We start from the raw sequence: 25,986 nt of genomic DNA on the forward strand, positions 1-25,986 counted from the left end.
AGTCTAGTCCCTAGACCAGTATGTTCATAGAGATTATTAAAACTTGGACTGTAAGGATGCCTTGAGGACTGAATTTGGGAACCACTGTCCTAGACCCTTTAATCAGGATTATTGTATTGTTTATTTTATTATACGTAATGAAACCTTAATCAGGCTGATGTTGAATGTGTGGCATATCTTTTATCAATTCGCTTTTCACATGCTCAGAAAATGAAGAAACGCAAAAACAAAAATGCAAAGTCAAAAGCATTGTGAATGTAACTGACTTATGGCCAGAAAGGTGGAAGAGGAGAGGGATGGGGTCTTCTTACCTATGTACAGCAGTGGCATAACTAGGGTGGGGTCGGATGGGGTTCATGCCCTGGGCGCCATCTGACTGGTGGAGCAGGGGGGGCAATTGCCTGCCACGGTCCAGGTCAGTGGTTTCAGTAAGTGTAGTGCGGGCCGCACATAAGTGCGGTCCACACTACACAGAAAAACATACACACCGCTGCCGACGCCAGGTATGCAGCGGTGTGTTTGTTTTAGCGGCCAATTACAGTCAGACAGACTCCCTTTACAATGGGTGAAAGGAGAGACATCATGCCATCTCTCCCATAGTGCGAGCTGGTGGACGGAGTATTGGGCGGTGGCAGGAGCGGGGATTCAGGTCAGGGCCGGATTATAAGGCGGGGGGGTATGGGTGGTCATCCCATGGCCCCCAGACAACTGTCCCCAGACTTGCCACAGCTACTAAACCGGAGTACAGCATTTTGCGGTCTCTGCTATGGTCCTCTGTGACTGTGAGCTGAGCTAGAGAGCTGACAGGCAGGTAGCCCACACCATGTTTGTGTATACAGCTATATATACTGTGCGCGTATATATATATATATATATATATATAATGTTTATTATATCAAGTTTTTATATATATATATATATATATATATATATGTAACTAATCTATATATTAATATATATAAATACAGCACGTAAAATAAGTATTGAACACACACCAACATTTTGTAATGGGGCTATTGTAATGAAATTTTCACCAAATGTCAGCAACAATCCATGCAATCCACTCATGCAAAGAAAATCAAACCATAGAAGTCCATAAATGTACTGTAAGTTATGTGTAATAATGTAAAATGACACAGGGAAAAAGTATTGAACACGCTTGCTGAAATTTATTTAATACTTTGTACAAAAGCCTTTGTTGGTAATGACAGCTTCAAGACGCCTCCTGTATGGAGAAACTAGTCGCATGCATTGCTTAGGTGTGATTTTGGCCCATTCTTCCACACCAACAGTCTTCAAATCTTGAAGGTTCCGTGGGCCTCTTCTATGAACTCTGGAGCTGATTCATACCCGCTCACTAAGAAGCGTTCGCTCGTAGCTGCCAATGGTTCGCATTGTGCGCAAGCGTATGCATCACAGTGCACGTGCGTGAACCACTGCGAAAGATCGGGAAGTGTTCGCTTGCCCAGCATAGACAGCCCAGCTGAATGAGTCAAGCCGTTTGTGGGCTGTAACAGGAACAGGCCACTAGAAACGGGGGAGTGGAGGTGCGAACGCAGGCGTGTCTGATCATCTTAACGCCGTTTCAGAGGCGTGCATAATTAACAGGCAGCGTCATTGTACACGTCACCTGGTTGTATTTCACAGTGAAGTGATTGCAGTGCTTGCGGCAGGGTATAGTCAACCTCAAGTGCTGCAATCGCATTCGATGGTGCTCGATCTATTTTCTTTCTCTGAAACCAGTAGAGTGGCCTTGGCTGTTTGTTTGGGATATTTGTCTTCCTGAAATGTCCACCCTAGTTCCATCTTCAGCATCCCGTTAGATGGCAGCAGATATTTATCAAGAATGTCTTGGTAGATTTTTCCATTAATCCTTCCTTCAACAATATGAAGTATGCCAGTACCCTATGCTGAAAAACAGCCCCTCACCATGATGTTGCCACCTCCAAACTTCACTGTTGGTATGGTGATTTTGGGGTGATGTGCAGTGCCATTTCTCCTCCAAACATGCTGTGTATTATGGCATCCAAAGAGTTCAATTTTGGTCTCATCTGACCAGACTATATGTTGTGCAGCAAACTTTAAACGAGCTTCAACATGCTTTTTTTTCAGCAATGGAGTCTTGTGTGGTGAGCGTGCATGCAGGCCATGCTGGTTGAGTGCATTACTTATTGTTTTTTTTTAAGCAATTGTACCTGCTAATTCCAGGTCTTTTTGAAGCTCTCCACAAGTGGTCCATGGCTCTTGGACAACTCTTCTGATAATTCTTTTCACTCCTCTTGCGAGGAACACCTAGTCATGGCCGGTTTATGGTAAAATTATGTTCTTTCCACTTCCGGATTATGGGCCCAACAGTGCTCACTGGAACATTCAGAAGTTTAGAAATCCTTCTGTAACTAATACCATCAGTATGTTTTGCAACAATAAGGTTGCAAAGGTCTTGAGAGAGCTCTTTGCTTTTAACCATCATGAGATGTTTCTTGTGTGACAAATCGGTAATGAGACACCTTTTTATAGGCCATCAGTTGGGACTGAACCAGCTTATATTAATTTGCACTGACAAGTGGCAGGATTGCTTTCTAATTACTGTAGATTTTAGCTGGTGTCTTGGCTTTCCATGCCTTTTTGCACCTCCCTCTCTTCATGTGTTCATTTCACATTATTACACATAACTTACAGTAATTTATGGACATCTATGGTTCATTTCTTTTACATGTGCGGATTGCATGGGTTGTTGCTGACATTTAGTGAAAATTTCATTACAATAGCCCCATTACAAATGTATTTACTAAGAAAAATGTTGATGTGTTCAATACTTATTTTACCCACTGTGTGTATATATATATATATATATATAAATAAATAAATGTGTGTGTGTATATATATATATATATATATATATATATACAATGCAGAACAGCACACATTCAATGATAACAGTTCAGGTGCTGCAGTGCCATAATCATAAATAGAGGAAATATCCAATGCTTACGCACAGAACAAAAGCACACTTACGCACACAACAAAAGCACACTTCTTTAGATGCAAAAAAGACATAATAGTCATAGTATAGTATAATGTAATTATACTATGACTATTATGTCCTTTTTGCATCTAAAGAAGTGTGCAGGTCTTTTGGATATTTCTTCTATATATATATATACAGTTTGGACTTGAAATTCATAGAGCAGATTTTATGAAGAAAAATGGAGAGAGAGAGAGAGAGAGAGAGAGAGAGAGAGAGAGAGAGAGAGAGAGAGATTTCAAAGGGCCTCCACAAGTTTGTTTCCCAGGGACCCCCACAGACCTTAATCTGGCCCTGATTTAGGTAAGTGTTTTGTTTTTTGTGTGTATGTCTTAGTGATATATGTAAGGGGCACTGTATAAGGGGCACTACTGGCTGGGGGCACTACTGGCCGTGGGCACTGTATAAAGGGCACTTCTGGCCGGGGGCACTGTATAAGGGGCACCACAGCCAGGGATACTGTATAAGGGGCACTACTGGCTGGGGGCACTGTATAAGGGGCACTACTGGCTGAGGGTACTGTATAAGGGGCACCACTACTGGGGGCACTGCATAAGGGGCACTACTGGGGGCACTGCATAAGGGGCACTACTGGGGGCACTGTATAGGGGGGACCACTACTGGAGGGCACTGTATAGGGGGGACCACTACTGTGGGGCACTATATAAGGGGCACTACTGGTGGCACTTTACATGGGGCACTACATAATATGTGCTACAACAGGGGGCATTGCATAAGGGGCATTACTACAGGGGGCATTGAATAAGGGGCACTGCTGTGGGGACATAGCATAAGGGGCACTACTACAGTGGAAATTGCAAGAGGGTCACTACTACTAGGGGCATTCCATAGGGGGCACTACTACTGGGGTCATTAAGGTGCATATGGAATGGAAAGGAATATTCCCAGAGTGACAAGAAATGGTGGTGTGTAATGTTGACAAGCCCCCATTTTTCAGTGACCATGCCCCTTGTGGCATGTGGCCATGCCCACTTTTTTGGCGCATGTGCCTTCCGAGCGCACATACTTGGGGGGGGATGGGGGCTCCATTTTTTTTACTTGCCCTGGGCTCCAAATCCCCTCGTTATGCCACTGATGTACAGTTCAGTTTGGGCAGGCATCCCAGCAAGTAGGTCTGTTAACAGGTTTATGTTTTTCACCTAGTATAGGGTTGGTGCAAGTTCACACTAATTGTGATGACTTGTAGTAAAACAGGTGCATATGCAGCCAATGCAGAGGCGTACACATATCAAGATATGTACAGCTCTGGAATATGTTGGGTAATTCTCTTTTCTTCGTGCTATTTTCTCTTGAGCAATGTACGCCCATTTTTTTCTTACAACCTTACATCGGCCCCAAAATCTGTATGAAGTCAGTGTCACAAAAAATGCTATCAAGTCAGGGCCTGCCGGACCATTACACGGATTACGCAGTTGTGTAGGGCGCCATGTTCCTTGCACAGACCCACCCTGCCAGCAACATGCTGTGTTGTCTGCGCGGAGCTGCACAGAAAGATTCCCTCACCTGCCCTCCCTGCTTCTGGCCTGTTCTGGAGTGAGGTGAGAGCAGGGGGGCGATCAGGAGATATGTTTGCTTACCTGCCTGCTTGTGTATCTAGTCATTCAGATCTGTAAACTTCACCCTTATGTGACTGCCCACCTCCATCTGTTTAACATACTGTACATGTTACTTAGTTTTTCATACATAACAAAACATCATAAATAATATATACTGTATAATACAGCAAAACTTAAAAAGTATAATAAATTCACACAAAAAAAATTCTTTTCAAGTCTCAGTTGCTTGCTTACAAAAATGTTTGCATTAAAAATAAAGTAGAATTCTTCATAACATAAGTCACTATTAGCTTGATGTCTATGATATGTTCTTCCTAATGCTACTCAAAGAGATAAAAAATATTAGTTTGTATACATATTTAGTAAGGGAGTCAAAGACTTGCTAGAAGGTAATGCCAAGTCTTCCAAAATGGTAGTTCAGTGTTTTGCACGCTGGGGCCAACAAGCCTCATGGAAAATATAATAAAAATATAATAGAGAATGATTAGCTCCAACTATATGTAACAATGGTTTATACAAGGAAGTTACAGTAGAAAATGCAATGTCTCCCTATGGCAATTAAACACCCAAATAAATTAATGTCACATTACCTCTGCTACGGGATTGGCATGTATTATCCCTGGCCGCATGGCCCGGCGGTTCAAATCCCAACAGCGCATGCCCCGCAGGGGTGAAGATCCCGACTGCTTCTAAAGGTAAGTAACCCTAATCTTTCCTAACCCTAACCCTCCCTTAGGGGTGCTTAATCCTAACCTCCGCCCCCAGTGCCTAACCCTAATCCCCCCCTCTAAGTGCCTAAACTTAACCCCCCCTTCCCCGATGCCTAAACCTAAGTCTCCGGGGGGGTGCCTAACCCTAACCTCCCCCGGGGGGGTGCCTAACCATAACCCTCCCATTCCCTAGCCTAAACCTAACCCTTCCGGGGGGTTGCCTGGCCCTAAGTCCCCCCCGGAGTCCTAGACCTAAACCTCCCCCCGCGGCTGTCTGCGCACGGCGCCCGGCTTACCTTCGGTCGGGATGCCGGGTGTTGGGCTACTGGTGTAGGTAAAATGACAGGCATCAGGATTTCGGGATTAGACAGTCGGGAAGCCGGCGGTCGGGATTGCGTCCGTCGGCTTCCCTCTGCTACCACTTGTCAAATTGCCACTGATTGAAAGCAACCTGCTTCTCCTTCTCTGCACTCAATACTATCCCATATCTGGTATATGTACTGTATGGAATACATGACCAGTATTATTAGCAATTCCTGTAAATCATGCAATAAAATCTGGGGCCCTTGGCTTGTCTCGCAAAATGCCCCTTCTCCATTTGAAATAGGTTAATTTACCTACCTCTCATCTCCCTTTTTATCTGTATTTTTCTAGTTTGGTGTCCATTCACCCAGATCTCTCTCTCCTATTCTCTTCACCTCTTTATCTGTTTCTTTCTCTCTTTACCTCCCTATGGTCTGCCACACCATCACTTCTCTAGATTCTTATCTGCTTTTCTTCTCCCCTCTCTAACAATAAAACTGCTCACTACGGTATGTGATATGGAACATTTTGATAAACAATGACTTTGTTGTGTTTTTGAAGATTATTGATGCCTGTATTGATATAATTGTCTCATGTTATCGTAGCCATCTGAATAAAGTTACTGTTTAAAAAAAATAGTGCAATGTTTATACATGAGATTCTCTACCTAAAGTTGTTTTACACTTTTACCCACAGGCTCTAAAGCACTGCACTTTAATAACATTTTTAATGCAAGTGCAATTCATGCAACCACAGTTAAAAATAAATCCCATTATATTTAAGGGGGCAGATTCAATCAGCCCTGTGCTATTCAGTTAGAGCTACACCACGCACTTTAAGCTCCAAAGGGTGCACTTAATGCAGATTTTTCCTTGCAGCTCAGTTCCTGACAGAACTTTCCCCACGATAGGCATTTGCATGGAAGACCATTTGTGGACTGTGTTTTTGTAGCCACGGGAGTCCCAGAACGACTGGATGTGTTGACTTGGGAATGACCAGGAAAGAAATGTCTTCTGAATGCAGAGCACCAATTAATAGCTTCAGAGGAAAGGTTCTGGCAGACACTATACCCTAAGGTATCAGGCTGCCATCTACGGCTGCAAGAGAAATGGATTGGAGAAGATTCTCAGTAGGCAATTGGAGTTGGTAAATGTAGTCAGAGGTAATAAAGTTATCTTCGGCTTTTGAATCCTGTAATGCTGGTATGGTTTAGAATCTAACTTCCCCAAGGAAACTAAGATGAACAAATCGGATCATTGAGGAGAGATTCCAAACCTGGTCTCTCCTTTTGCAGATTAGGAGCAACCGTTTCGCAGTCGCTTGGAACAAGTATTCAGAGAATGGTTTGAAGCTCCACAGTAGGAACAGAGGTTCTCTTGGTGGCATCTAAGGTGTTCCTACTTGGAGAGCCAGAAGCGATTCACTTGCATAGGTCCTTCCGAAGGAGAAGGAGAACTCAAATGAGGAGGAGGACGAACTCTGTACCATTCATTCATATTCTTTTCACAGGAACATTCTCAGAATTGCAAATCAATTTTACTGCAGAGTGAGATCAGGTCATTGAGGTTTTATGGCTGGTCACGGGTAGCTAACTCGTCCTTGAATTTGTCTGATAGACCATTCCAGATGGCGACTACAAGAGCTTCATTATTCCAACCTAACTCCGATGACAGGGTTTGAAACTGGATCATGTACTGACCCACTGATCTGGAACCTTGCTGGAGTCTCATAATTTCTATGGAGGCAGACTTAGGTTTTCCTGGCTCATCGAATATTCAACAGAAGGTTGTCACAAAGCTGGTGCAGTTGGAGAGTAGTGGATCAGATCTCTCCCAGAGATATGATGCCCAATCAAGCGCTGAACCAGTAAGCAATGATACAATATGCACAACTTTGGCTTTATCAGTGGGAAGGTTTGCTGGTTGTTGAGTAAAATGGTCATCGCACTGATTGAGAAAACTATGACATAACAGAATTTGTTTGGAGTAGACAGTTGGAGATTAGGAACTGAGGCAACTGAAACAGGAGCTGTATTCCTTGAGCTAGATGCTGCGGATGTGTTAGAAGCCTGTAGACCTGTAACATTAGTCTGAACATTATCTTGGCGAGTTGAAATGTCTTGCAAAACCTGCACCAATTGTCGCTGAGACAACTCAAGCCCTTCAAGGTGTCCTATAATGCTTTGCAGGACTTCTTCCCCACTACCAGGCCTACTTGTCAGATCCATTGGGCCAGTGCAAACTGTCACACTTGTGTAGTTTGTTTGTAAAACCAAGTCGTAGACACTGGTAGGTGAGGGTTCGGTAATGCACACAGTGAAACTGGGAGGCTTGATGTAATCTTGACTCATGGACTGAGAACTGAAAACTGAGTTTTAGACAGATGACCAGTGTTAGGGAAGTTGGCTGAGACCCAAATCAGAGGTGCGGAATCTAACTCGCTGGTGGTGGGTGTTCACCAGTGACCCCTGCAAGGGGATTTGGGCTTGGTTGCACCCAACGTGTAGGTCACGGTCTTCTGGTTAGGATTTAAAAAGCTGGACTCTGTTTGGAGCAATGAGAACACTCTTGGATAACTGTGGTTTTGTATGAACTGGAATGGGACCGGACTCGATGAACCAGAATGGGACTGGATTAGATGCATTGGGATGGGACTGGACTGGATGCACCGGGGTAGGACCGGACTGGTTTCACTGGGATGGGACCGGACTGGATTACCGGGATAGGACTGGACAGGATAACCTGAATGGAATTGGCAAGGTTAGCAGGAATGGGACCGGACAGGTTAACTGGAGTGGAACTGGTAAGCAACTGGAGCCAGTTGTGCAGCATGATGGGAATCTGCTCTGAGTATCACAGATAACTGCAGGAACTCAGACGGAATCTGTCAGCTAGGCAGAAGACAACAAATTGCAATGGTGACTTACACAGTGCTGGGAACTTCCTTAAATGCCCTGGGCTAGCCAGGGATTGGATGATGGAGTCAGGTGATTTCAGTCTGGGATTCCATTGGTGAGGAGTTAGTCATCTGATTGGGAACAACATGGCTGCACCCAGCAGCAGAAGCTAGCGGGAAGGATTCCACGTGGGATGCCGGGGAAAGTGCAGCATGGGCATGGCTGCCTGTGGAGAGAAGCGGGGGTTCGGTCTACGTGAGAGTGGTGGTCAGCACTCAGACTTGCCGCTGCTCTGACTGATGACAGCCGGAGGATTGGGACAGCGGGGACCGCTGTGGCTGCAGATGATGAATAGGGATGCTGAACTCTGCCGGCATGCCAGCACATACGCCTGACAGGTAAGTGGAGGGGTTTGGTACTGAGGTTTCTGACAAGGTTTGTGACAGTCTTCATGTAACTGTATGTGACGCATGTAATTGTACTGTGAGACTTTTTTTGGATACTGCATATTCCTATTTAGTGAATTCGAAGCATGTCACTGCGCTTAAAATAAGCCTAGCAAAAAAAACCTATATATTCTATTATTAAACATACACACAGTTATGGAAAGTGGGAAGACCCCTAATACTATCAGCATACATCAGTAATTTTCCTTAGGAATGTGAGTCCCATCTTAGGGAATGCAGCTCCATACTGACTGACCTAGAGCTGGTACTATGGCAGGGGACCCCAAACTGTATGTCTCCATACTAGAGTGCCACCATTTGCAGGGACTTCCCAGTTAATTGTCAAATATTAATTTTATGAGGGTGATCATTATTTATTCATTAACGTAGCAAAAACAAATTAAAGGACAAAATTAATTTATGAATATATTAGCAAGGACAGATGAATGTATAATTATATTAAAATTATAATAAAATGAAAATATTATATTACATTATTTTAAGGGGGATATATTATTTAATTTGTATATTACTCAGGGCATTAAGAATTTACTTATTATGTGAGCTATAATAAATATTTCATTGGGCCATTTATAATATCTATTGCATAAAAATAAGTATTGACCCCTATAAATAAATTATCAGTGCCATATAATAGAATTACTAAATAATGTTATCACTTAAAATAATGTTAAAATTGTATAATACATTAATTTGTCCTCATATAAAACTATTTTGCCCCATAAGATATCATTATTTGTGTTCCCTTAATAAATAATTATAGCCTTCATAATTGATAAGTCTGCCTCCTCTTTTGTTCTGATTGGCTAGAAAACTTTTGCAACTAAAACCACAGTGAGTTTTCCCTTTGTAAACCCTTTTTGACTTTGTGTCCTTTGTATAACTCCACACATCGCTGGCTGTTTTATATTTAATTTCTAAGCCACCTTATAGTAAATAAGCGGTTTGGATCACTAAACTCATGGCAATGTGCAGTGGTTTAAACATGACTGTTAGTAAATGTACCCCATTTTTGCAATTGTAAGGGACAGCGCATGCTATCTGCAGATCTAGCTCAGAAAAGTATAAAAGATATTTTTTAAACTGTACTTTTACTTATGTCGAAAAGAAAAAAAAATTTCATTCAGAGACATTCAGAGAGAGCATAGGGAGACTTTTGACTCCTGAAAACAAGGATTAAATGAGAAAGGTTAGAAAGTTCTGAAAAGTAAATGTCTTCCTTCAGTACAAGTAATATCTTCAAGTTGTTGTTTTTTTCCTATTTACTCCACTAATGGAATAACATTGCAATCAGCTTTGTGCTGTGAAACAGCATACAGTATACCATTCTGAATTAAATAGGTTAACAAAAGGAAAGTGCATTAGAGAGAGAGAGAGAGAGGCTTCTTACAATGTCCTGGATATATTTATGTCATTTAAAATGTGCTCATTTTATCATAGTTCTGAGGTCATAGTTCATGTCAAGAGTATAAACATTCCTCTGATTTTCTATTTTTGAGCTATGACATGTGCAAAAGATACAGTAAGAGAACATTCATGAAAATATATCATGTTTAACACTTGTTACACGATGCTCAAGTTATTTTGGCCATTTTTTTTTTTTTTTTTTTTTTAATATTCTTCACTCAAAAATTCAAAATCACTTACATGTTTACTTGGGTTTTAGAAGAGTATAAGATTGGCTGAATAAAACACATTTAAGAGTTAGCATATGTCGAATTAAGCTACATAATAATTTTAACCATTTTGAACACACAACCTGTTTTTTTTTGGCATTTATATGCGGAAGTAACATAAGGCAAAGGACGGGTCAGGGGCAATGGGGAGCCCGAGCTGGGAGTTAGAAATAGTAATACCAGATCAGATCCAGATGCAATTAAATGAATTACAGAAGAATATAATTGCAGGTTAATGTGAATGGTCTGTGGTTCCTATGAATCTGAAGAATACTACAAAACACAGATTATGTATTATGTAATATGTTATTTTGGTGACAATTTGTTGAGGGGCAGGAGGCGGAATTAAAATGTATTTTTGTGGAAAGTGGGCTGTCAATTTCCATAATCAAATTCCATCCAAAAAGCCCCAAATTTTGATCATTCCTCTCTAGCATCCATCTGAAAAAATCACAATATACCACCAACAAAGTGCAGTAGATGTATGCACTCTCCTTCAATATATCACAAACTGAGTTTGTTATTCTGCAGCTTGGACCTGTCTGCCCTGTCATGTGACTCAGTTACATATCCCATTTATCTCATGAGAGTATGTAGTAGAGATTAAACCATGGGAAGAGACATGTCTTCAGCATAATGTTTTAAATTACGTTAATAGGTGTTGACCATAGTGGAAAATAATATTTGAAAATTAGAGGTCCATTGCCACTTATACACCGGTTATGGATATATGAACTTATTTAATGTATTTCAGTTACAATTTCTCTTTAGCTGCCCTTGGATGTGACATGGGTAAACTATAATCTGTGCACAGAATATTATTTTATCCACAGAGCATTTTGATTCCCTTAGATATGACACAGCTAAGCTCATCCCCATGCATTGGACACAACTGTACACAATGACTAGTTTCTGTTATATCCAAGAGTAAGGGGGAACATCAGCTCAGAAGCAAGAAAGAAAAGGCAGTGTATTAGATACCTTTGTAATTAAAGCAATTACAAACCAATAGTTGCCTGAATGTAGAAAATCTATTTTATTTGTACTGACACAGATTTAACATAAGGCCTAAAGTGATTTACATTACATAGCAGGAGAACAAAGTTAAGTTAACTAATGTTCTTCATTTAAGCTAAGTTTTTTCCTTCATATAGCAGTATCCAATTAGCAAAGAACATTGTTCAGGCATTAATGGATCCCCTGGGGCTATCCAATTAGCCCCGAAGTCCCCCCGATGCCAGCACTTATCGAGGTTTTTCTTTTGGGACCTGATGTGTCCTGAAAAATAATCCATGAAAGTGATGTTTTTTTCACCCCTGAAATGGTGAAAACACACAGGTCCATGAGCTTATCACAAATCCTATGTGTTTTCAGGAGAAATATCCTATAATTTTGTCCAAAATAATTGGATAGGGGGAAAAAACAATGGCAAAAAACGGGGACATTCGGTGAAAAATCCCTGTTTTTTGCAGATCGCGGCTAATTGGATACCCCCATAGTATGAGGAACTTAAGTTGAGCAACCGTTTCAGAGTATGAGCAAATTAATACAATAACAAATGGGCACATACTGTAGATTTATTTATTTATTTATTAACAGTTTCTTATATAGCGCAACATATTCCATTGCACAATTTAAATCAACATTAATAGAACAAGACTGGGTTGTAAAAGACAGACATAAAGGTAAGAGGGCCCTGCTCGCAAGCTTACAATCTGTAGGGAATTAGGTGTTGATACACAAGGAGAGGTGCTACATATTGCAAATTGGTCCAGCCTGATTGCAGAGGTTCTTGGTGAGCTGTATGATCCAGTCACACTGGAAAGTTGGCCTAGGGTCAGGAGGATGTGAAATTGAAGAGAGAAAATGTGATATGTGTAAACTATAAGAAGGGAGATAGATAGGGAAGCTATAAAGGTTATGTGGGTGGTTCTGGAATCGGATAAGCTTGTCTGAGATGAGTTATAGATGAGTTATTGATGACCACTATATATGCATCTCATGTTGTCTTTTATTATAGAGTAAGGAGAAAACTGTACTCAGTTATAGTAAAATACTGTCTCTATGCACATTTGCAAATCTTTTAAACTTTCCAGATTATGGCTTGAAAGTGAGTTCAAAGTGCATATTGTGATCCTTTAAATGGATGTGAATAAAACATTGTCATGGATGCAAGGTGTGAGCATGTTTCTCTACTTATAATGAGCTTTTATGAAAACTTTGTACTTTTCAGATAGCTGACTATACACAGGCTGCATTTTTTGCAAATATTTATGCAAAATAAAAAGATAATGATATGCAGATTTCAATTGGAGCAGTAAAATGAATGTCTCACTGTATCAACATACACCAGGTAGGGGCTCTACATTTGATCTGCCAAGGTGAAAACGCAACCACTAGCAGCATTGTATCATCTCAGTTTGTGTGCTTATCAGTAGGATGCAGCTGTTTTATCAGTCAGAGGAGAAGATGCTTCTTGGGAGGCTTAATTGGGTTTGCCTGACCTCGAAAATACAACTTTTCAAAGCAAATGTGTCGCTTATGGCTTTTAATGTTGTTTACAAATCAAATATGCTTAATTTTTACAGGGACAATTTGGGAGACCTGGACATCCCGGACCTGGGGGGCCTAAAGGAGATAAGGTATACACCAATTTCGTATTTTAAAACATACAAAATAATTTTGAAATACTGCAATAGGCAGCTATTAATAACATTGGTTCCCCTTATGCTTCTGTTTATAAAGCTTATTTGATACAATTGACAGCTCACTTAGATCCATGACTAATAATATGTACTAGTATTTGTTTAACATTATATTTCAAATTTCTGACCAAATCAAAATACTTCAGAACTATTTGGTTTATAGTTGTAAATATTTAGCTTTTTACATATATACTTTATGCCTTAATTTATTCCTATGTAAAACAGGTGTACAATACTGTATAGAATACTGCAACACAAATCGGATTCACAACCAACTTGTTATATTTCTTTTTCTCCCCACTTTTGTATGTGGGTATTTATGCTTTAGAGTTAAAAAATATAAGTTCCTCTGATAGGTGCACTAAGTGCTTCTGACAAGTCCCCCCCCCCCCTCTAAAGAGCGTGTGCACTTGCCAGTTAAGCAATACTTAATTTTACAGTATACTGTTAATATTTAACAAAAATATGTACATATATAACTAAGTGTTTGTTACGTTTCCTATCTCATAGGGCGATGAAGGTCCGCCTGGCAGACCTGGGCCCCCAGGACCCCCTGTAAGTACATTAGATTCATGTTTTAGTATAGGAGGATAAAATACTAAATTAGTAGCTGATCGTGTATAACACAAAATTTAGTGTGCTCTTCTATGTACTGCTATTCATAGAAACCATGTGAATGAGAAAACACCCACCCACCCCATACGCCATCATAAAACAGTTAGTATGTAACGCACAGCTCTTATTAAGACCATGTGTATGTTTATGGATAGTAACACACTTTGCACAAATGATGCCACCCCATCATTGATAATCACAAGAAACAATAGGAGTAATATTGTACGTGTGCTGCCTGTATGCTGAAGCTTTGGAAGTAGAATATATGGTCTTATATATAACCGCATGTCCACATAGGAAGTACCCAATGTAACTCATCTATCAACATATAGAAACCTTCCCATATTAAAGTAGATCAAGGTGTGTATATGTATATACTCCCAAAAGTCCACATTTGAATGTCTGATTAAACTACCTGATGCATCTCACCAGTGGCGTAAGTTCATCCCAGATGCCCTGAGGCAAGTTATAATTTGGTGCCCCCCCCCCCCCAATCACAGCCGCTGACACTGTAATGTAGCAATTCAGACAGGCTATAGATAGATGAAGGCAGCAGCTGATGGTCTGACATGGAGCTCTCCACTAGTGTATGGTGGCTTCTCAGGTGCCGGGAAGGGCCATGACGGTACACTCCGGGTACATAGTTACAGCCCTAAGTGGGGTGAATATGTTGTGGACAATGAAGGAGGTGCCCCCTTCAGAGCTGGAGCCCGGCGGCAGGCGCCTCCATTGTCTCCCATAGTTCTGCCACTGCATCTCACCTGGCAATGCATGAAAACCTTCTTGTGTCAAAGTAATGAAACCTTCATTCGAAATACAGTCTACAATAGAATATATTAGTAAGGGTGTCCAATGAAATGTAGTTCCCTCAGTGTGGGTACTTACAAGGCTGCTTATTTTGTGATCTGATATCCAGTAAGATGGGTTCATGTCTGGTGTTCACAGTCGTAGTCCTCTGTATCAACTCGTTACATATGGAAATAAAGAACAAGAGAGGTGCACTAGTGCATTATCCCTGAGGGATAGCTAATGCAATACAAAGGTCATATGCAAGTACTATCAGTTCTGTACCTGGGAGACTCTGCGGCTGATTATGAGTCACACGCAAAGTGGCTGAATGTATGGTTAGCTGCGGAAGCCAGATTTATTACCTTATGTTAATGCCAGATTCTGTTTAGCTAATGCAAGGGTCCATGCATCTGTAAGTGGAGACCAGTGCTGCCTATTCATTTTATGCCACCCGCTGCAACCATCATTAGTATCATCACTTGCAGCAGCGGCATTATAGGTGCAAGAGATCCATCAGAAACAGGAGTCCCTTCCCCGTACACCTGTCTCAGAACTGAACAGAGCTTTAGATACATATCTAGGACACTCCCATAACACTAATATCTATAATCCACCCAGCTACATGCACATAAACAACACTCCCAAGCATACACCTTAAATAGTTTCATCAATAACAGTCTGGTGACATGGGCCAGTAGTTCCCAGAACTGTAGGTGCTTTTCTTACTTACTCATTGGGAACCATCACTAAACATTAAACAATTGCCTTTTGTTATTAACTTTATAACTATAATTAGTTTAGTACTTTTAATATTTTGTCTGTTATTATTACATGGCATGTTCCTAACTGGCACACAATCACTGGAATACTCTTCCTTGTTTTGTTTTCCTTTAATTCACTTCAGTCAAAATCAACAGTCACTGTCTTTACCGGGAAGACCAGCATTAGTTATCAACCTCATGAATGGTGTACTTGTACTGTGTGTAGGATTATTTATATAAAAATATTAGTTCTTGATAATGTAAAACCTTAAGTAGTATAATAAAAAAAACAAGATGAGTACATTACAAATGACTTTAAATGATTACAGACTGTAGAGTGAATATGTTTTTTCCAGCTTAAACCATAAAAAAGTGACAATTTAGTTACCAAAACATGATGGATGGGTTCTAATAATGTCATAAAGATGTCAGTTTTATTTGTGACCAAATCACATTTGAAATTAGAATAAATAGGTGATGTATTTAGTTATGTCCTTTCTGTTTATGATGGATGGCTGTGATCATATTACACGAAGAACTGTGGATGTTTATCTAGAACAAATTCTCTCAGAAATAAAGAAAAACAAATATAATATTGATAACAATGCCTTTCTTCTGAAATGACAATTACTATAACAGCTGGTGTTCCATAACTTGCATATTGTTAATTCTGTGGTTAAATATATATTTTGTTCATGCCTAATTATTCTACACTTCATGCTAGTCCTTCTGCTTTTCTCTTTTCTCTCTATATCTCACGTTCCACATTAAATTTATGCCGGGCATGTAGGAAGCTGAGATGGCAAACTATCTCAGTGGGCTCAGTGGATCTGAGGTGTGCCTAGGCTTTTAGCAGTTTTTTTTACAAAAGAATAAAGAAGTTTTCAAACTTTAACATTCATTTGGAAGTACAGCTCATGTTGTAGAATGTGCTCACTACAATGATGGTACAAATTAAATTTTGAGTCTACAATAGTTTTCATTATGCTCAATTAGCATAGGGGTCAAACCAATTAGGAGCGATGTTCTCGCCCCTGCGACTAAGTGCGGCTGTTTGCTGCACTTACAGTAGCTCCGGACTTGCACATTTCTGTATGCAGCCTTAGGGCTGCAAGCAAAAATGTGAGAATCTGGATTGAGATCGGGGCGCGAGGAGGGCAAATTGCTGTGCTGTTGCCGGCGTTACTATGCCATTCCAACGGCAATTCGCCTCCTTCACACCTAATTGGATTGACCCCTTAGAGTGTACCTACCACAACAAATATCATTTTCTGATTTAAAAGTATATAAAAACTACCTTTTTACAACAGAATTAGAATTGCTTTCTTTGCAAGAAGTTTCTCTTTATTAAATTTTCACTTAGTTTTTCTGCTATGTAAGTGAGAGGGAAGAGACCTGTCAGGAGGATTCTACTAGTAGGAGGAGACATACAATATAAAAATAAAGTTGGTCCCTTTCAATGGAAAACATTACAAATTTGGCAATAACACCCAGACAGCAGGAAATATATAATGTAAAACTTGCAATGAAAAAACATAATGTTCAAAAATATTTGTAAGAAATTACTTTCAAGATCACTCTGCCAATTTAATCTATAAACTCTCTGGAGAAGTAGATATACTGTTAAATGTTGTTCTCAATGTGAAGTAATGTAGGTACTTTACTAATTACATTTATATTCATCTAATTTTCAAAGGTCCCTTAAAAATGATGGTTTCCTTTCATATATTTTTAAAATTCTGAAGCTAAGTTCTTAGCCTTTTCATTTTATTTATTTCAGTGATTAAATTAGATATTTCTCTGCTTCCTGGCTGTTGAAAGTGGTGGGCTCTTATTATTTGTGTATCTAGGGGTATATTTAGTAACGGTCGATTTATATTTAATCTATTTTGATCGATTTCAAACTTTAAAATCGACCTTTAGTTAAATCTCCCAATATATGCACTTTTTGCTAGTTATAAATCAATAGATTATTGTTGCATTGTTTGGATGTGCGCTTATGGGAGGTCTGATCTGTGTTGTGAAAGCTCCAGGACTCCCATGGAATTTCTTATCTATCTGGAAGATTGAAGCAACTGTCTTAGAAGTTTTGCTTTCATTTTGCAAATTTATATGTCACCAATATTTGTACTCCCATTAATTAGAATTCCAACCATACACCTGGTTGAATGAATTATCCTGGGTGCAAGATTCCTTTGGTTAAAGTTCTGCATCAAACAATAGAACTACTGGTATTGTAATAACTCAAATTTTAAATCAAATGTTCTATTTTCTTAGTTGCTAAGTAACTGAAGGACACATAAAGCACAAAGTTTTTAAAAGGACAGTGTCCTAATTATTCATATTATATCAGTCGGGCATATTTAATTTAATAAACATATATTACCTGCAACAATTGTACTTCTCAGAAATTATAACAATATAATATACAGTAAATTATGCTATACATGTATCATATGCAGATTGCTGTCTTTTTTAAACTGTACTGAATAGAAAAAAACAATGACATACAGAAAAAATAGCTCTCTATGTACAGTATGTCTTATTATTATTATTATTTTCTATTAAAACAGTAGCAAAAGACAATGCAGTGAGTGATACTGTTTAGTTGCTTTGCTGACTATTGATAAAAGTTAGAAAAATGGTTCCAGTGTTTAAACCTGCCAACCTACAAGCCTAACCATGTTATGTGGCACAGGGTATACTGACATATTCTTGCAAACAATTTTCTTTATAAATCCATCTTGAGGCTCAGAGGGAATCCATCTTTGGTGTCAAGTTGTACAGAATATTCATTTTTATGCTTAAAGCACTGAACAGTTGGATGCATTTTTTATCGAAAGCCAATTTGCTCATGTATCTATAGAAGAGTAAATCAAAATCTGACTGGCTGCTCAGGATTGGCCGTGGCAGTTTTCCAGCACCTAAAAGAGAAATTAACCATCCAGAGACTTACGTGACATGCATAACAGAAAGGTGTCAAAAGAGAAAGAAATGCTAAATCTGCAAAAAGGTCTGCAAAAAGGCAATCAATCAAATCATGGTGTAGTGTTATATATTTGGCTAGAAAATGGAATAATACGTTTTAAGCAAATGCCACATAAATGTAAATTTAAAAAAAAATGCTAGAGCTAGATCTATTATGTGTGATCTTGGACCAGACCTTTCTAACATTTTATGGTAAATATAGTGTTAAATAAAGTTGGTAAAAAAACAGGCCAATCTAATTACCCTTGTTAGAAATATCTCACATTGGATTGCTTTGCACAATTGGACACATAAAGCACGTTCCTAAGAGAACCTTAATAAACAATGTTCCTCTATCCCACACATTGCATCATAATGTCTGCTCATAGCTTTTGTCCTATCACTGTCTTAAGATATGATACATTCTGGATGTAGCATTAGGATAGCTATAAAGAAGAGAAGAGTCATACTGCACAATGGGGGCGATATATAAATGGCCGATATGGGGAAGAAGTGGTATCAGAGCACATTATGTGCACTGATACTTCTTCTCCCCCATGTATTATTGTGGGGTTCAGTGTTAAATGCCAGGCGCTACACGCCCATGTCATTGGCGGCGCTGCTATCTAAAAGATGGCACCGATGTGCTGGGCAATGTATGTACGGTCAGTAGCATTAATCGTTCCAACAGCTGCAGCTATCGATATCGACAGCTGCAGTTGTCCTTTCCCTACCACCACAGCACGGACAGCCCTGTTGCTGCTGCAGCAGCTGCCAGCTCTGGGCTGCACGCGAGATCTTGCGATGCTTGCAAGATCTGCGTATGCCCAGTGGAGCCAGCCGGCAAGGGAGACAGTGCAACAGCACTAAGTTGATGCGCTGTGTGCTCAGGTGGGGATCGCAGGAAGAGGGAGTTTTCACTCTGGCAGATAAGATGTTAATACATCTCATTTGTGGTGCTTCCTGCTTCACTTCGGTAAAGAGGTGAAGCAGGAAGAGTTATAGCGGTACAATCCATGCCGCTATAATACATCTCCCCCATTGTTCTCATATTCTGTACACAAGCACCCGATGCTTTAAATCTGCACATGCATCCCGATGGTTACCTCTGGTGGACGTAGATCAGAATTGCATGGAGTTCCGTCAGGTGTTCCTGGGGGGTGGCTTTTGTTGGCAGGTGTGCTGGTGTCAGACATTCTGAGCATCCTTCAATTTGCTGTTCTGTCCAATGGTGTGGCCGATGTCTGCTTGATGGTATGATTATTTGCACACCACAGTGGATTACAGCTGCAGGCAGTGGGCGCCTTAGTAGACAGCCCATCGGCTGCTGTATTAGCATAAATTTGCAGTTGCGATTGCGACACTTCTGCATTAGCGTCCATTTCTGACTCAGGCCCAGTGCCTGAAGCTATCCAGCTGCTGCTGCTAGATAAGTACAGGGTGGTGTCACAAGGGAACTGATCAAATGTTGTGTTTTTCCAGACTGCATACAGTGCCTTTAAAGCTGAAGCACTCTTGTGTGACATGTCTCTAGCAATAAGCTGGGGGCTTATTCTCCCTGTCCTCAGGGATCAGGTAGAGCAGCTGGACAAAGTGCACATTGCAAGTTAGAAAAGCTCTTGTCTTCATGGGGTTTCTATAGTAACCACTGTTGATTGTTGTTCATAGCTAAACACCACTGAGATAAAAGATGTTTCCCACTGCTGCTTGTTGCAGGGCTATCACTTGTTCAGAAAACTACTTCTGTGATAAGCAGCCGTCAGTGGCAATATGCAGTAGCTGTTGCAGCCCACACTTTAGATAAAAAAAGCTATAATAATACATTAAATCACAATCAATGTATGCTGTCTGCCCTATTCCATCCCATGGATAGTATACAATGTGTCACACAATTCACATATCAAAATAACTATTCATCCTTTTTAAATTGCAATAATTTATTTATGTAACTTATATGAATACTGTTCTCCCAACAATTTACATTTTGTGTATTATACACTGTGCATAATGTGGGTACCATTTTTAGATCAGGAATACCAAAAGCACAAATATAATGGTTTCTAAGTATTCATGTAACAAATTGTATATTCTTTTTCTAAAGGGTGCACCACTTACTGAAGGAAATGGGATGGGCAGCCTATATATGTTCAAGGTATTTTACTTTAATTGATACATTGTTGTAGAATGGTGATGGCAGATGAGACCAACAGTACCATCTAGTGTCCTCATTTAGTTCCAAGTGTTTTTCAAGTATCAAAGACTCTTTTTCCAAGAGTAAGGCTGGGCTATATTACCGACCATGCCCAGTGGTCCGGGTCTGCAGAAAAATGCTGTTCTTGTGTTAATTAAGGTTACAAGATAGATGAGAAGATGAGTGGTATATTTGTCCAAAAGCTCTTCATATGTAATCTGTTATTTAATCTAGAATACATTCTAGCAGTATTTGGTGCAGGGAAAAATAAAGTAAAACCCCAAATTACATAGCAGCCAATTTACCCTCACAATAGGCCTGATTCAGAGTTTGGAACAAATCAAAAAGAAGGAGCAAGCAAGGGGTGCAAAAGCATTTATTTTTGCATACAGGATAAATACTGGCTGCTTTTGCATGTAACGGACATATACTGGCCAGCTTCTTTTTACACTGAAATGTAGAATTAAGTTAGGGCACACGTCTTCCAAACTTGATATCTTTCTGAACCTTTTAAATCTGCCTCACGTGCAGTGCAATATGGTTTTGCCAAGGCACAAGTTTTTTTTGCTGATTTGCTCCATACTTTGAATTGGCCCAGCGTGTGTGAGTGTGTGAGTGTGTGTGTGTGTGTGTGTGTGGGGGGGGGGGGGTAGTATATATTGAAATGTATTTATTTTTCTTAGGGGCCTATCTATCAAAGCTTGATGAGAGATAAAATTGTGAGCTATAAATCACCAACCAATCAGCTCCTAAAGGCGGCTATCCAATTGCCGATGAAAATGAGCGATTGCACGATAACGATATCGTCATCGCTCAGTCGCTCATTAATCGTGCACAAACCTGCTGATCATTTTCGACAGCAATCATCGCTTCAACATGCTGGTCAATCTGTCTGCTGGTCAATCTGCCTATAACGACAGATTGGCCATGTTCAGGGATGAGGGAGGGTGCCTACACTGAACAACGTATCGCTCAGTGTAGGCACTGCAGGGGAAGAGGAACGACTGTACGATTACAATGTTGTAAATGTACTGTCGTTCCACTATCTTCTAGTGGATACGCACCTTTACTTACATTTTATAGGCTGTGTTTGAAATATGACAGTTAGGAGCTGATTAGTTAATACTTTTTCTCTCACAATTGTATCACTCATCAAGCTTTGATACATAGGCCCATTAGTAAGTTAAAATGATCTAATGTTTGTTTTCATTGTAAATATCTCAATGTCTTAGTGAACTAAAATGTAATCTGGCTAGTGACTTATACAGCGGTAAAAATACAGTATATTTGCATGATGTACAGTACATCTATCCACAGTAAAAGAATTTGAACTAAATAAGGGTAACTCTTTCACACTGTTGTTGGGGAAAGAGGTCAGGGTAAGTACTCACAAAATGTATTCAAGTTGGGTTATATAACAACTGTGACATGTTGTAAGTCTTTTTGGACTGCAAGGCACTGTCACTACTGTAGTTCTAATCTATACCTCCTGTAAATGACACTCACCTCTCAGACCACTTGCATTATGTAGCTGACTTGTGCTCTGTGGATTATTCTAATACTATGAAGTACTAAGGACATTTCAGAAGCAGCAAGTTCTAGGGGCCCTACATTTAGGAAATAAAATATGTTCCTGTTGCAAAATATAAATTACTGTTTTTTTAACTTGTGCTGAAAATAAAAACTATTCGTGTATAATAGTGTACCATACACTAATTACAGTGTTTATGTTGATTTACTGTATGAAAAGTAATCATCAGGGATTCATTTAATTTGGTGTCTCGGATAGATGAATAGTTACTGTAGACACATCTGTGAGAGCTATATTCTGACTTTTAGACAGCAATATAGTGTACAGGCTACATATTTGACTTGCTGTCAAAAGAATGCTCAGCAGCCAGCACTTAGTGTAGAATTACAGGAGCAAGAGACAGGTACTGTAGCTAGCAGCCGTGCCCTGGGTTTGTATGTAACCAATCGCAGAACAGACTCATTAGTGTAGCTCAGCTTCAATGTATTTTAAGCCACTTCCTCAGCTTCCCATCCAGCACCACCACCACCAAAAAACACACTATTAAGGTGATACAGTCCCAGTATGCTGCCAATTAGAACCTTTGTTACAACTGTGGGAGAAATGTCTCACTACATGTGAAGTGGCCATGACCACAATGTTTACCTGTTTGCATTGTGTGGGCCTTATTCAGATTTAGGAGTAATTTACACCTATTTAAAACCATGTGTACTGCAGGTGGAGCAGATTAATAATCTACAGACAGATTTATAATTGAGCAGGCGCAGGTCCGAGGTTAATTCTAAATTTTGCATGTAGCCCAGCATTTGTGGGCTACATACAAAATCAGTCACTATTTTCCTGCATGCAACAATAAAATGCATTTGCACCCATTGCATTGCAACATGGTTTGCAAAATCTAGCCTTTCGTTTTTGTAATTCTCTTACTGTGGAAAGACCAAAACAATTCCTGGCTAAAATATAATTTTATAGTAAAATCTGTCCATTGTATACCTATTCAACTTATATTTATCAAAGTGTTAAAGGTAGCAATACAGCTCATGTTAATATAATATTCTCCAGCAAGTTAAATGGGGAGCCTTTTGCTAAATAGTTTTTATTTATAATTTTATATGATTTTTCTCCTTTGAATTGTAGAGCATGTCATCTTGTTAGCACAATCCATATTTAACAGATGTATAGCTAAACTGTTACAGTTTATTCAGGTTGAGTAATTTTATTTCAAGCCAAGGGGTGGACTTACTATCCGTCAGTTTATCAAAGCCACCGATGATCTGCAACTTTGACTAATGCATTTCAAACAGCAATAGTAATTCATTCTAAACAAGCCTGATTTAGCATTAATTACTATTTACTGTATGAAATCCAATCATTGGCGACTTTGAAAATCTGACATATAGTACTGTAAATCTGGCCCCAAAGATGTGACTCAGCAAATGATAATGTGAAAATAATGTGCATTGCTGAGTCATATTGGGGGAGATTTATCAAAGCTTGGAGAATGATAAAGGGGTTTATTTATGAAGTGTCCGGTTGTAAAACCCGACACTTCTGTTCGTGTTTATACCTGATAATTAAAAGAGCAATGCTTTTACTATCCGTGTCTTGCTAGTAAAAGCATTGCCCTTTTAATTATCAGGCAATACACCCCAAAGTGGAGAGAGATAATGGGGTTGCTGTATCAAGCAGTGGAAATAGTGTAGAATTGGACCAGTGGAGAAGTTTCACATAGCAACCAATCAGCATCAAGCACATCTATAAAAGCTGATTGGTTGCTGTTGGCAACTTCTCCACTCTTCACTGCTTGATACATCAACCCCAAAGTACCAACCAAACATCTTCTAATTGTTACAGGTGGTTGAAAAATTACAGTTAAAAATTGATTGGTTAGTTTGGGGTAGATATGTGGTATGGGTTAGATATACTAAGCCTTGGATATAGATAAACTGGAAAGAGATAAAGTACCAAAGAATCAGCTCCTAACTATCACTTTACAGGCTGTGTTTGAAAAATGACAGTTAGGCGCTGATTGGTTGGTAGTTTATCCCTCTCTACTTTATCTCTCTCTGATATTTGATAAATCTCCCCCTAACATGCTAGATGTATGTACAGTAAGTGTGGAGCAAGTGTGCACAATACATCATGCAACCTGACTCCTGAGACCATTTTAAAGTTTCTTTGTCTCACTGACCTATTTCCAAAATTCGCTTTAGGCTCTATGTGTATTAGATTTCTTGGGTCTTTGGTAATATGCTTGGTAATGTAATAACATTGACTGTTCTGTATACCATGTAATTTTTTTATTATTATTATTATTCAAGGGCACCGCTTCTGCTGTTACTTCTGGACCACCTGGCCCTCCGGTAGGTATTTCATTTTAATACATTAGGTTTAAGGTATTAACCTATAAAAAAGGGCATACTCATCTTATTTTCAACAAAACTAACTTCATTTAATCTCATTGTTTTCTGATAGGGAAATGAAAATTTTTATTCTACTGCAAATGTGTATCTGTTATGGCAATCATCAGCTACATGTCCATGTGCGTTTTGCTGTTACCGGTCAACATTTGATAACTTTAATGCTGGCCATACACCTACACAACCAGCATAAGATCCGATCTATCATATGATTTCCCTTCGATTCCCCGGAGCTCCCAGCAGCATGTTTGTTGGTTTTCATAGCACAGGATCTGTCATAAGATGGATCCTGTGTCTCACAGGCTCATAAGGGAAACAGTCATTGAAATTACTTGAATTGTTGCACGATGGATCGCATGAACAAAATAAACGTCACTATCTGCACAAGATACGATGGAACATTTGGGCTGCACATCTGATCATAAGATCCGATTATAGGGGCTGCGGGAGCGCGCATCGGATCGTATCTTACTAAATTAATACACGATTTTCACAAGATCCATCTTATAACTCATCGTAAATTGGGCAATCGGCCCGAAAACGTGCAGGTGTATGGCCAGCATAAATCATCTACTCAAGTGATTGAGTGCTGTATCTCGTGAGAACTTGCAGTATCATTGCAGGTCCCCTCTTGCTGAACTGACAAGTCTCGTAAGGCAAAAGCTTCCATTCAAGAGCTTTGATTGATATCTAGCCTCCTCAGAGCATTACAGTTTACATATGTCCAAATACAGGGCTGAGCATCAAATTTACATATCCTGTTATTAAAATGTTTAATCCCATTGACAAAAATTTACACAAAAAGCAATGAAAATTTCAGTCAACTATAGTAAAAAATAAACTTCTAATTGGCTTAACTCACCACTTCTAACTGAAAGTGATTTAAGCCAAAGGATTGTATTACTATTCCTCAGACCCATCCACTGCACCACGCATAGTCGGTAAGAGCCCCCAGCCACATGATTGGATCTGGTTAATGTATTCCCCCTTGCTTCACAGCACGTGTTAAAAGCTTCTCCAACAAGGCATTAAGTCTAGAAGCTCTCAGTTATTACAAATGTTAGTATTCCATTTGCAGGTATTTTTAATTATTTTTTTTTTTTTACCCTGAAGATAATTTTTCTGTGTATAAAATTAATGTTGAGATCATAGTACACTTACCTTGCAGCCATTTAAATGAGCAATTTTCAAAGATTCCCAGTTTTCTCCAATATGTTTGGCAGTTCTGCTACAGCCCGCTTACAGTCTTACATACATCCTCATGCTGAGCACTGACAGACTGTTAGAGAAATATTACAGATTCAGCGACAGATGTTACAGTGGCAATGTATTAGGCTTTTCCTACATAAGTAT

General features: G+C 39.6%; 1 protein-coding gene across 6 annotated transcripts in view; it reads left to right on the plus strand.

Moving 5' to 3' along the window:
- COL19A1 (collagen type XIX alpha 1 chain) overlaps positions 1-25,986 on the plus strand; it is a 762,134-nt gene that overhangs the window by 612,344 nt on the left and 123,804 nt on the right. For all 6 annotated transcript variants that reach the window (XR_015878306.1, XM_088471134.1, XM_088471139.1 and 3 more), the window contains 4 exons: positions 13,243-13,296; positions 13,870-13,914; positions 20,593-20,643; positions 24,535-24,576. Coding sequence is in view for 5 of the 6 variants with exons in the window: in XM_088471134.1 (XP_088327260.1) it covers positions 13,243-13,296; positions 13,870-13,914; positions 20,593-20,643; positions 24,535-24,576 (192 nt within the window). In the remaining variant the exon portion in view is untranslated. The remainder of the gene's footprint in view (positions 1-13,242; positions 13,297-13,869; positions 13,915-20,592; positions 20,644-24,534; positions 24,577-25,986) is intronic.

The sequence above is a fragment of the Taudactylus pleione genome, unplaced genomic scaffold, assembly GCF_031769625.1.
Source record: "Taudactylus pleione unplaced genomic scaffold, aTauple2 ptg000015l, whole genome shotgun sequence".
In the NCBI taxonomy this organism is placed as follows: Eukaryota; Metazoa; Chordata; class Amphibia; order Anura; family Myobatrachidae; genus Taudactylus; species Taudactylus pleione.